The 13,037-nt window shown below is 39.4% G+C and overlaps 1 protein-coding gene across 2 annotated transcripts in view; it reads left to right on the top strand.

Annotated features, from left to right (window-relative positions):
* The window catches only part of Npepps (aminopeptidase puromycin sensitive), a 77,114-nt gene that overhangs the window by 46,640 nt on the left and 17,437 nt on the right, over positions 1-13,037 (top strand). For both annotated transcript variants that reach the window (XM_090350718.1, XM_090350719.1), the window contains 9 exons: positions 309-509; positions 1,060-1,156; positions 1,275-1,308; positions 2,403-2,517; positions 6,611-6,775; positions 7,911-8,015; positions 9,515-9,575; positions 11,430-11,539; positions 12,034-12,097. In XM_090350718.1, coding sequence (XP_090206844.1) covers positions 309-509; positions 1,060-1,156; positions 1,275-1,308; positions 2,403-2,517; positions 6,611-6,775; positions 7,911-8,015; positions 9,515-9,575; positions 11,430-11,539; positions 12,034-12,097 — 952 coding nt within the window. The remainder of the gene's footprint in view (positions 1-308; positions 510-1,059; positions 1,157-1,274; positions 1,309-2,402; positions 2,518-6,610; positions 6,776-7,910; positions 8,016-9,514; positions 9,576-11,429; positions 11,540-12,033; positions 12,098-13,037) is intronic.

Genomic DNA, 13,037 nt, shown 5'->3' with positions numbered 1-13,037 from the left:
TCTTCAGCTCAAGGCTACCACTCTACCTCTTGAGCTACAGGGGCCACTTCTGGTTTTCTGGTGGTTAATTGGAGATAAGAGTCTCTTGTTCTTTAGTGCCTGGGCTGGCTTTGAGCCTCAGATCTCTAGCCTCCTGAGTAGCCAGGATTACAGGTGTGAGACACCGGCCCGGCTTAGATCAGTTTTTTTTAAGAGGAAAGATATTAACAGGATAAAAACATTGAATGAAAACCTATAGTTTTAGGCTAGTGTTTGCTCTAGAATATTAATGAAAATCTGTTTAATTTTTCCTTTTTTTCCCCCTTAAGAATGTAATTGACCGGAAACCATACCCTGATGATGAAAATTTAGTGGAAGTGAAGTTTGCCCGCACACCTGTTATGTCTACATATCTGGTGGCATTTGTTGTGGGTGAATATGACTTTGTAGAAACAAGGTCAAAAGATGGTGTGTGTGTCCGTGTTTACACCCCTGTTGGCAAAGCAGAACAAGGAAAATTTGCGTTAGAGGTAAATGTACTTGAAGAGGATTGTTCCAACAGTCCATAACTCCAGGTTGGGGAATTTACATTTCTGATAAATTATTAGTACAGTTATTTATAATTTAGTCTGAACGTTTTTATGCTCCTTTCATTTTATTTTTAATAGAATTTTGGACATGTCAACATTGATGTTGCATTAACATTTTATAATTATTTTGAGAGTATAAAAGTCAGTGCTATAATATAGCTTAGTGGTAGAGTGCATGTTAAGCATGCACAGGGCTGTGCGTTAAAACCCAGCTCTTGATTAAAAAGAATATAAACGTAGAATTTCTTTTTTTAGGGAATGAGTGTGAGACTATAAGTTATACTTTTCATACCTACTTATAAATGGGTCAGTGTGTCCAGTGTATGTAAAGCTTGGGCTTAGTCAGTCTTTGAAGGAGATAGGCTCTCTAGAATTGGTTTCTTGTAGTTTGAGATACTTTGCCTTGCAGCAGGTTTTCCTTTGTGGATTTTTTATATGATTTATTTAAAAAAAAACTCATCAGATGGTTCTTTTGTTTGTGCTTTTGTAGGTTGCTGCTAAAACCTTGCCTTTTTATAAAGAGTACTTCAATGTTCCTTATCCTCTACCTAAAATTGATCTCATTGCTATTGCTGATTTTGCAGCTGGTAAAGTAAATTTCGTTTTATTGTTAAGTTGTAATAACTTTATTGAATTTTATGATTTTTTTGAGGAAAAACTATGCACATATATATATCAATAAATGTTTATATTTATTTTATGAAGGTGCCATGGAGAACTGGGGCCTTGTTACTTATAGGTATGTTAATGACACGTCACCCTGCCTTATCTTTCCAATCACTGACTTCATAAGGTCTTCACTCCTAATCACAGTTGAGTAGCTTCTGCTTTACGATTTGGTATCTGCCTCTCCCCTCAGTTTCATTAATATTTCAAGAATGCAGATGGACTTGCCTTTCTGGTGCTACTATCCGAGCGTGTAAGAGTTTGAAAGTGATTCTAAGCCCCAGAACGGGCCAAAAAATAAATAAATAGATTTTGAAAGTGAGCATCTGGCATTAGTACCATTTTTAGCTATGTTCTTGGCTGAGCTACTCATTTTGGTGTCTTTCCAGTAGTTTCAGTTATTTATCCAATTTGAAGAACCTCCCCTTATTTTGTATCTTCTAGCCAATTTTTTACATGTCTTTTACCACAACACAAACATGTGGTTTGCAAAATTTTTGAAGCAGAGTCCATAAACAATTTTTTTGTTCTCTACTTTCACTTGCCTTTTAAGATGAGCTAAGTTTTGGATAGCCTGTTCAGTGTTCTTTTGGGGGTGTTGGATTGCATTTTCCTCTGCTATTTCCCTCATTTAATGAAAAGATATCTTTGTTTAGCATAATCATCTGTAATCAGAAATACTTATAAAATTTCAGATTAAAGAACTAATAAATTTGTTGTTTCATGTCTTTGATCTTTTTTTTGGTCAGTCATGGGACTTCAGCTAATTAGCCTGTGTACTGTCACAGAGCTCTTCTGCTCTAGGCTAATGTTCTATCACTGTGAGGCCCAACTCCACTTCCAGTTTTCTGGTGGTAAATTAGAAATAGGAGTCTCACTGACTTTTCTGCCCAGGCTGAACTGTGGTCCTCAGATTTCAGCCTCCTGAGTAGCTAGGATTACAGGGTTGAACCACCAAAGCCTGGTTTAATCTTTTGTTGAATGAATTTTATTATGGTAGCCCTCAGACTCCCATCTTTTCTGCCCTATATTTTCTGGAAATGTTTTATTAATATCTCTAAAGCCTAACCTAGCCACATCATTTACTGTCAGAATCTTCCCCACTGCGTATGCCTACTTTTATTGCAATATTGACATTGTTTTGTTTTGTTTTGTTTTGAAAAACAGGGAGACTGCTTTGCTTATTGATCCAAAAAATTCCTGTTCTTCATCACGCCAATGGGTTGCACTGGTTGTGGGACATGAACTTGCCCATCAATGGTTTGGAAATCTTGTTACTATGGTATTTAATATTTTTTAAGTGCTAAACTATATTTTCATCCTGTTGTATGTTATTTTGATCACACAGGCTTTTACAATATTTGACTATAATATTATTCTAAAAAAATAGTTAAGTGATAGAAAGGTATTATTTTCAAGATCTGTCTTTGAAAAGTATTTATCAGGGTTAGGAAAGTGGCTTAGTGGTAGAGTACTTGCCTACCATATGCAAGGCCCTGGGTTTACTGAATACAGCATTGAAGGCTTTACAAGAGTTGTATATTTAGCTTAGATATTTAGTTAACTTTCCTATGTCTTAGAAATAAGCAAGCAAGAAAGATATTTAACAACTGAGACATCTGGGAAGGAGTGGCTAAAGTAACACCACAAAAATAAATCCTTTGATCAGGCACTGCTGGCTCATGCCTGTAATCCTACCTACTGAGGAGTCTATAATCTGACGATTGCAGTATGAAACCAGCCCAAGCAGGAAAGTCTGTAAGGTTTTTTTTTTTTCCCCTTTTTTGTGGGTCATGGGCTTAAAGTCTGCCTGGGCACTGTCTCTGAGTTCAGCTCAAGGCAATTGCCCTACCCCTTGAGCCAAGCCCCACTTCCTGTTTTCTAGAGGCTAATTGGAGATGAGTCTCAGGTCCTTTTGGCACAGGCTGGCTTTGAACCTTGATCCTCAGATCTCAGCCTCCTGAGTAGCTAGGATTATAGGCATGAGCCACCATGCCAGACAAGCCTGGAAGATTTTTATTTCCAATTAACCACCCAAAAGCCAGAAGTAGAGCTGTGGTTCAAGTAATAAGAGTTTTAGCCTTGAGCAAAAAGCCCAGGGACAGCACTGAGGCCCTGATTTCAAGCCCCAGGATCAGCACCAGTAGAAAAAATAACCCTTTTGCTGGGGTCCAGTGGCTCATACTTATCATCCTGACCATTTAGGAGGCTGAGTTCTGTGGATTACAGTTCAGAGCCAGCCCAGGAAAGGAGGTCTGTGAGACTTTCATCTCTTTAACCTCAAAAGGCTGGAAATGAAGCTGTGGTTCAAGTGGTTGAGCACAGCCTTAAGCTAAAAAAAGCTCAGGAACAAGCACCCAGACACTGAGTTCAAACCTAGGACAGGCATCAAAAACAAAAACAAAACAAAAAACAAAGTAGAAGTATGACTCAAGTGATAGAGTAGTGCCAGTGTTGAACATAAAAGCTTAAATGAAAATGTGAGACCCTGCGTTCAAGCATCCCCTTCCCCCAAATCTGATTCTTTTAGAATTTCAAAATGCACTTGTTGTTTTTCAACCAAAAGTCCCTTGGCCTCTGTCTTGGATTAATATATTACTTTATTAAGAGCTTTAATCAACTTCAGTGAAAATTAGATTGAAATCATCATTCTAAAAAGTTGATGGCTAAACACTTCAAAATTTTTGTCACTCATTCTTTGTTCATTCCACTTGCCATGTAGTCTTATTTTTGTTTTTTGTTTATGTGGTACTAAGGAATTGAACCCAGGTTTTCATACATGCTAGGCAAGCAAATTACCACTGAGCCACATTCCCAGCCCCCATCTAGTTGTAGTAATAGGTGAGAATTTCTACACGAATGTTTAATATTCATCATTGCACTACATGATACTTTTTTTTCTTTTTTGCCAGTCCTGGGACTTGAACTCAGGGCCTAACCACTGCCCTTGGGCTTTCCTCAAGGCTATTGCTTTGCCACTTGAGCCACAGCACTATTTCTGGCTTTTTCTATGCACGTGGTACCAATGAATGGAACCGGGGTCTTTTTGCATGCTAGGCAAGCACTCTTACCACTAGGCCAAACTCCTGGCCCCTTTGTCTGCCTGCCCTTCCTTCCTTCCTTCCTTCCTTCCTTCCTTCCTTCCTTCCTTCCTTCCTTCCTTCCTTCCTTCCTTCCTTCCTTTTCCAGTTCTAGGGCTTGAACTCTATAGAGGTTAATTGGAGATAAGAGTCTCAGGTCCTTTTGTGCCTGGGCTGCCTTTAAACCTTGATCCTCAGATCTTAGCCTCCTGAGTAGGATTGTGTGAATGAGCCAAGACACCTGACTTTTTCCAAACTTTTTTTGTTTGGCCTAATATAGCTTTCTAGTTTTGTTCTTTTTTTTTTTTTTTTTTTTTGCCAGTCCTGGGCTTGAGCTCAGAGCCTGAGCACTGTCCTTGGACTTTCTCAAGGCTAGAGCTCTACCACTTGAGCCTCAGCACCACTTCTGCCTTTTTTTCTATGTATGTGGTACCGAGGAATGGAACTTGGGTCTTCCTGCATGCTAGGCAAGCACTCAATCACTAGGCCAAACTCCCGGCCCGTTTTGTTCTTTTTAATAGTGACTATTGAACCTGTAAAGCATGTGCAGCACTTTATAGGCAAGTGCTTTATCATTTGAGCTTTACCCCTAGCCTCCCCATTATTTTTCCCACTAACTTTTTGTTTAATTTTGGATTTTTGTCTTTTTGGTCTTTAACTGAGACTTTATCCTAGCTAGATAGGTACCATATCACTTGAGCCACTCTACCAGTCCCCCCCCCCTTTTTTTTTTTGGCCAGTCCTGGCTTGAACTCAGGGCCTGATCACTGCCCTTAGGTTTTCTCAAGGCTAGGGCTCTACTACTTAAGCTACAACACCACTTCCAGCTTTTTCTATGTATGTGGTACTGAGAAAGCAAACCCAGATCTTCGTGCATGCTTGGCAAGTACTCTACCACTAGGCCAAACTCCTGGCCCCCCTTTATGCATTGTTGTTGAGATTACTTTATGCTCAAGGCCCAACCAATTTGTACTTCCTCATATAGCTGGGATGATAGGTATATCTTAGAGTACCCATCTCTTGGGTGGTGAGATTTTGAGTGCCATTCCCGGCATACAGGCACACATGTGCACATGCACACACACAATGGAAGTAGTGTTACTTAAGCATTTTTTTTTCTTTTTTTGCCAGTCCTGGGCTGGAGCTCAGGGCCTGAGCACTGTCCTTGGACTTTCTCAAGGCTAGAGCTCTACCACTTGAGCCTCAGCACCACTTCTGGCTTTTTTCTACGTATGTGGTACCAAGGAATCGAACCCGGGTCTTCATGCATGCTAGGCAAGCACTCAACCACTAGGCCAAACTCCCAGCCCACTTAAGCATTTTGAAATGGTTTCCTACGCGTATTTCTAAGATCACCAACCTTTATAGACATATGTTAATACAAAAATAAGTTCTTCCCTAAATGACTTTGGAATTTTTACATAGGGCTTGGGCTCTGTCCCTGAGCTTTCTTGTTTAATGTTTCCCCTCTGCCACTTCAGTAGCTGCTCCACTGCCAGCTTTTTTTTTTTTTTTTTTTTTTGCTCAGGGCCTGAGCTCAAGCCCAGGACTGGCAAAAAAAAAAAAAAAAAAAAGAAAGAAAGAAAGAAAGAAAAAAAAGAAACAGGGTCTCACAGTTACCTCTCATACCCCCCACTTTCTAGATGGGATTATAGGTATGAGCCACCACAGCTGATTACTAAGCTAAATTTTATATAATATTTTTTACTTCTCTGCTCTTGCCTACATTTATCTGCTCTTTTCCTTTTCCATATTTCTATCTATGATAGCAAGAAGTTTCTGCAATGTTTTGAAAATGTCCCCCAAGATCGGCAGCTCACCTGACCTTTCTTGCCCATCCTTTGACACAAATAAGATTTTTTTTTTTTTTTTTTACTGAATGGCTTCAGGATTTTGGCTCTTTAAATTATAAACTTGGAGCCGGGCTTGATGGCTCATGCCTGTAATCCTAGCTACTCAGGAGGCTGAGATTTGAGGATCAAGGTTCAAAGCCAGCCCAGGCACATAAGTACCTGAGACTCTTACCTCCAATTAACCTCTAGAAAATGGGAAGTGGGACTTAGAGTAGGGTGGTAGCCTTGAGCTCAAGAGTTCAGGGGCAGTGTTCAGGCCCAGAGTTCAAGCCCCATGATCCACCCACAAAAAAAAAAATGTGTGTATGTATACATAAACTTGGGAATATAGAAGAACATTTTTTTTTGTTTTCTTTAAGAATTTTTTTTTCAAATGAGTAGAATTACAGTCATTTTGTTTCCCTCACTTATTGCTTATACTTTTTTTTTCTTTTTTTAAAAGGAATGGTGGACTCATCTTTGGTTAAATGAAGGCTTTGCATCTTGGATTGAGTATCTATGTGTGGACCACTGCTTTCCAGAGTATGATATCTGGACTCAGTTTGTTTCTGCAGATTATACCCGAGCCCAGGAGCTTGACGCCTTAGATAACAGCCATCCTATTGAAGTGAGTTATATTTTCCAGTCATTGACCTATAATTATTTTCTTTTCTAGTAAAATAAATAATTCATTATAGAGATGCTTAGGATTCTGAAATAAAGAGATAATTTCTGGGTGAAATTGCTTGTTGTTCCTTTTTTTTTTGGTCAGTCCTAGGGATTGAACTCAGAGCCAGGGTCTGAGCACTGTCTTTGGGCTTTCATCAAGGCTAGAGCTCTACCACTTGAGCCACAGCACCACTTACGGCTTTTCTATGCATTGGTACAGAGGAATCAAACCCTGGTCCTTGTGCATGCTGGGCAAGCATTCTACCCCTAGGCCAGACTCCCAGCCCGAAACTGTATCTTTTGAAGATCACTATAATTCCATTATTGCAAGGAAAATACCAGGCATTTTATTATTTTAGACTGTTTTTATGTTTGTTTTAATCCTCTTGATTTATCATCCTTATTACAGTTAGTTTAATATGTAGAAATTTTGCATCCAAATAAGGAAAGTTATAATCTTATTTTAATATATTTAGCTAGGATTTTATTTAACTGTAAAATAAATAATTTTTAATGTTTTAATCATAAACTAATTATAATCAGTGTAAGTAACCAAATGTTTGTTGTTGTTGATGTTGTTGTTGTTGTTTGGCCAGTTGTGGGGCTGAACTCAGGGCCTGAGCACTGTCTGTGGACTTTTTCTCAAGGCTAGAACTCTGCCACTTGAGCCACAGCACTACTTCAGCTTTTTTTTTTTTTTCTATGTATGTAGTACTGAGATACCGAACCCTGGTCTTTGTGCATGCCAGGCAAGCGTTCTACCACAAGGCCAAACTCCTGGCCCAGAAAAAAGCAAATGTTTTTATCTCTGCATTTCTTCCTTACCTCCTCCCATACTCGTACGAGTAAATATATCATAATGAATGCCCCTGAGCAGAGCACAGTCAGGACTAGAATATATAACATGATCCTTGTATTTTTTTTTTTTAACTTAAATTAGCTACACTTTTGATGATTGTCGGGTACTTTATGAGAGTGTTACAGGCAAAAAAATAGAAGGGAATTAGAAGGGTTTTCTTAGAAAGCTTTTTAGGTAATTTGGTATTTCAGGCTGTCTGGTTCTGGTCATAACCCTGGATCATGCTGTTTGCCAGGTCAGTGTGGGCCATCCATCCGAGGTTGATGAGATATTTGATGCTATATCATACAGCAAAGGTGCATCTGTTATCCGAATGCTGCATGACTACATCGGGGATCAGGTAATGGAAAACTTTTTTTTTAATTATCTGATCACAGATAAATTTTTTGCTTATCTATATTTCTTCTTAAATTGACTATTTCCTCCTAGAATAGTGATGTGCAAGTACGTTCAGGAGTAAAAATGGGAGGTCAGTATAAAACTTAAAGGCAAAAGTAGAAGGAAAAGAATATGCATTCTAGAGCTTGAACTCACTTTGAACACTTGTCTCTGGGCTTTTTGCTTAAGGCTAGCACTCTACCACTTGAACCACAGATTCACTTCTGGCCTTTTTGATAGTTAATTGGAGAGAAAGAGTTTCATGTACTTTCTTCTCTGGCTGATTTGGAAAGACAATCCTCAGATCTCAGCCTCCTGAGGAGCCTGGCACGTATACAGTCTTAAGGTAGCAGGCAGCAAAGAAGTGTGTGTGTATACATATATATTACATAAACACATTTATATATACACACACACACACACACGTATATTTTGCCAGTTTTGGGACTTGAACTCAGGGCCTGAGCACTGTCCTCGGGCTTTCTTGAATCTAGAGCTCTACCAGTTGAGCCACAGCTCTGTTTCCAGCTTTTTCTATGTATATGGTACACTCTACCATTAGGCTACACTCCTGGCCCAGGATTGTATATTTTATAGTACGTCTGACACTTCAGTATTTAAGTTAATTTCTGTGTGTGTGTGTATGTGTGTGTGCATGTGCATATGTGTGTGTGCATGTGCATATGTGTGTGTGCACGTGTGTGTGCGTGTGTGCACGCATGCATGCATGCAGACACACAATAATGTCATTTCTAGGATTTGAACTCAAGGCCTAGATGTTGTCCAGGAGCTTTTTTGCTTAAGACTAGCCTCTACCACTTGAACAACAATTCTACTTTCAGCTTTTTGGTGGTTAACTGGAAATAGGAGTCTCACAGGATTTTTTTCTGTCTGGCCTGGCTTTAAACCATATCCCTTAGATCTCAGCTCCCTGAATAATTAGGATTAGAGGCATGAGTTACCAATGCCTTGCTTGGCTTCTTTACTTACAGTTGACACTCTTATCATTTGAGTCACACTTCCAGCCCAGCTTTTTGCTAGTTAGTTGGAGATGAATATTACAGATTTTTCTGTGTGGGCTAGTTAAAAATAGAGATCCTCAGGCCAGTAGTTTGGTCCAGTTGAAGAGTGCTTGCCTAGCATCCATGAAGACTCTGGTTTGATTCCTTAGTACCACATACATAGAAAATGCTGAAAGTGGTTCTGTGGCTCAGGTGATAGAGCACTAGCGCCAGCCTTGAGAAAGCCCAAGGACAGTGCTCAGACTCTGAGTTCAAGTGCCAGGACCGGCCAAAATAAAAAAACAAAAAAAATGAGATTCTCATAGCTGAGCCAACTGAGTAGCTAGGATTACAGGCTTGAGCCACCAGTGCCAGGTTTGCTTTTGACTACAAATGTACATGTATACTATTAAATCTTGAGATTTGACTCTTGTATTTAATTTTTTTTTAATTTTCTCAGGACTTCAAGAGAGGAATGAACATGTATTTAACCAAGTTTCAACAAAAGAATGCTGCCACAGGTAGTCTTTAATAGGTTGAGTTTGAAATGGAGATAAACAACTGTTACTCTGTGTATGGAGTACATTTGTAACATGCCTGGGTAAATCTAGTGTTACTGAGTTGTAAGCTACACTTTGAATAGTAAAGCCCAGTATTATTTAACATTTTTGTTTGGTCCTGTTATTTATAGACAGTACATGGTATTCAACTATACTTTAATTATTGCTCATGGTCTTTATCTTCTTGCAGAAGTTTCAGAGTTGTCTGTCTTTTCACATAACCCATCTAGTCTACTTTATGACTTCTCCACTACAGTTCTGCAGTTATTCTTTCCCAGTCCTTTCAACTTCATCTGTTGAACTAAAGCTAGAATGAATATCTCTCTAGAAGGATTAGCTAGTGTTATCACTGTACTTGATTACCCTATTTACCACTCTTGGCAGGGTTTTTTTTTTTTTTTTGGTCAGTAACGGGGCTTGAACTCTGTGCCTTGGTGCTCTCCCTGCGCTCTTTAGCTAAAGGCTGCCGCTACCCCTTGAGCCACAGCCCTGCTTCCTATTTTTTCTAGAGGTTAATTGGAGATAAAAGAGTCTCAGGCCCATTCTGTAGTGCCTAGGCTGACTTTGAACCACGATCGTCAGATCTCAGCCTCCTGAGTACCTAGGATTACAGGAGTGAGCCTTTATCCTTCTTTGTAAGCCATGCTTAAACATTTTGGCTTCTGCTAAGTTTTTTTTTCTTTTAATTTTTAAAAAAAATTTTTTTGTCAGTCCTGGGGACTGAACTCAGGGTCTGAGCACTGTCCTTGGGCTTTCTTCAAGGCTAGAGTTCCACCACTTGAGCCACAGCACCACTTCTGGCTTTTCTATGCATATAGTACTGAGGAATTGAACATGAGTCTTCCTGCATGCTAGATAAGCACTCTACCACTAGGCCAAACTCCCAGCCCTCCACCAGTTTTTTTTAAAACCTTATATGTGGCTCCTATTCCTATGTTGCCTATTCTGAAGCTTATTGAAGACACTGTGTTGTTGCATCAACCAGTTTTGCTTCAAGTTTTCTATCTTATACTTCCCTGTTGGTAGCTAGATCATTTGCTCTCTGTACCTGGGTATGCTCCCCTTTTTTTGTCTGACAACTCATCTTTAAGATGCAGACCAAAAGTTACCTCTTGCAGATTTTATTGTCTTTGGCTTTTCACCATACATATCACCATTACTGTATCAATAGAACTCTACTGCACTTTTTCTGCTGGAAGTGATGTTTGACTGTATAAGTTTTATTTGTTTTATCATTGACTATGTTTTAACTTAGGTTTATTGAATAAATTTAATGACATTGTTTATGACTTTATGAAGTAGTATATATGAACATGTTACTGTCTGCTTTTTCTTTGAATTAGTTTGTTGTTCATTGTAATTTGAAATATTGTTATCTATCAGAATGATTAAGTACATGTTAAAAGACCAATTTTTATATGAAATTTATTTAGATGCAGTATGCAGGGGTGGATGTTAAAACTATTGTTTCCTGAACCTAAAAGAACCAAGGAAGAGTCAAATATGTTAACAGTTATATAAAATTTCTGATGGGCTGGGCATGGTAATCCTAGCTGCTCTTGAGGCTGAGAGTTGAGGGTTGCAGTTCAGAGCCAGCCGATGCACTGAAGTCTGTGAGACTCTTATCTTCAATTAACCACCAGAAAACTGAAAGTGGTGCTGTGGCTCAAAGGGTAGAGCAGTAGCCTTGAGCTGAAGAGCTCAGGGACAACGCCGAGGCCCAGAGTTCAAGCCCCACGACCAAAAAAAAAGTAAATAAAATAAATTCTGATAGTTTAGGAAATTAGATTAATATTGTTTACATGTATTTTTTAGAGGATCTTTGGGAAAGTTTGGAAAGTGCTAGTGGCAAACCTATAGCAGCTGTGATGAATACCTGGACCAAACAAATGGGATTCCCTCTCATTTATGTGGAAGCTGAACAGGTAAACTTTCAAAAGTATTTTCTGAAGGTATACATGCCTGTAAATCCAGCATATAGGAGGTAAAGTGGAAGGATGAGGAATTAGATGCCACTTTAAGCTACACAGCAAAACTTTGTCTCAAAAAAGAAAATCCATGCCGTGTACTATGGCTTGCACCTGTAATCTTAGCCACCAGGATGCTGAGATCTGAGGATCAAGGTTCAAAGCTAGCCCATGCAGACAACCTGAATCTCTTATCTCTGAGCTTTTATTTAGAACATTTTTATTCCTAATTTATTCTGATTTTAGAATATTTTGATGCCTAAATGAATAGTAGTGAGCTTTTTGCCCATTCCATGGTATCATCTCTTCATTGCCATTAAATTGTATGCACTCATGAGACATTTAGTTGTATTGGTTCCACCCTCTAATTCTTGTAGAAATGCCCCCGCATACACAGGGGGCGGGGGAAAAGAAGAGATCGATGCTATTAGCATTTGTTTTACGTCTTTTAGGTAGAAGATGACAAATTACTGAAATTGTCTCAAAAGAAGTTCTGTGCCAGTGGACCATATGTTGGTAAGCAAATAGCTGTAAGTGGGAGCTTATAAATAAATTGGGGTGTCATACTGGTAGTGTTTCAGGTATAGGAAATGATATTCATTTTTATAGCTTAGTGGGATTAAATAAAAGCAAGGAGATGTTGAAAGAATAAAAATGAAATTTAAGAAATCAAAAGAGAAATTTAAGCTGGAAATGGTGGCATCTGTAATCAGCAATTGGGAGGCTGAGGTGGGGAAGATCTCAAGACCACCCAGACTCCAAAGCAAGACCTTGCTTCAAACGTACAAAGAAGAGTTTTACACGGTATTTGTAGTATTTAGTCACTTAGAATTTTTAAAAATTTCATCTCTGTTATTGAAGGCTGTAGAGACTAAAGGTTGGAATGTTTAAGAAATGAGGTTTCAGCTCATGCCTGTAATCCTACCTACTCTGGAAGCTGAGTTCTGAGGATTGTGGTTCAAAGCCAGCTGGGGCACAATAGGACCTGAGACTTGTATCTCCAATTAACCTTTAGAAAATGGGAAGTAGGGCTTGGCTCAAGGGTAGGGCAGTAGCCTTGAGCTCTTCAGCTCCAAGATACTAGCCAGGACCAGAGGCAGGCCCAGAGGTAGGACAGTAGCCTTGAGCTAAAGAGCTCAGGGACAGTGCCCAGGCCAGGCCGGTTCAAGCCCCATGACCTACAAAAAAGAAAAGAAATGATGCCTCCTCTGGTGAGGTGGCTCACGTCTGTAATTCTAGCTACTCAGGAGGCTGAGATCTGAGGATTAGGATTCAAAGCCATCCCAGACACAAAGACTGGGAGACTCTTATCTCCCATTAACCTCTAGAAAACCAGAAACAAGCAGTGCTGTGGCTCCAGGTTTAGGACCTTGAGCTGAATTCAGAGTTCAGGGATAGCACCCAGGCCCAGAGTTTGGTTCCCATGACTGACTAAAAAAAAAAGTCTCATGGACTT

This window comes from Megascapheus bottae, chromosome 17, assembly GCF_031878675.1.
Source record: "Megascapheus bottae isolate mThoBot1 chromosome 17, mThoBot2.hap1, whole genome shotgun sequence".
In the NCBI taxonomy this organism is placed as follows: domain Eukaryota; kingdom Metazoa; phylum Chordata; class Mammalia; order Rodentia; family Geomyidae; genus Megascapheus; species Megascapheus bottae.
This window is presented reverse-complemented; position numbering and strand designations above follow the sequence as displayed.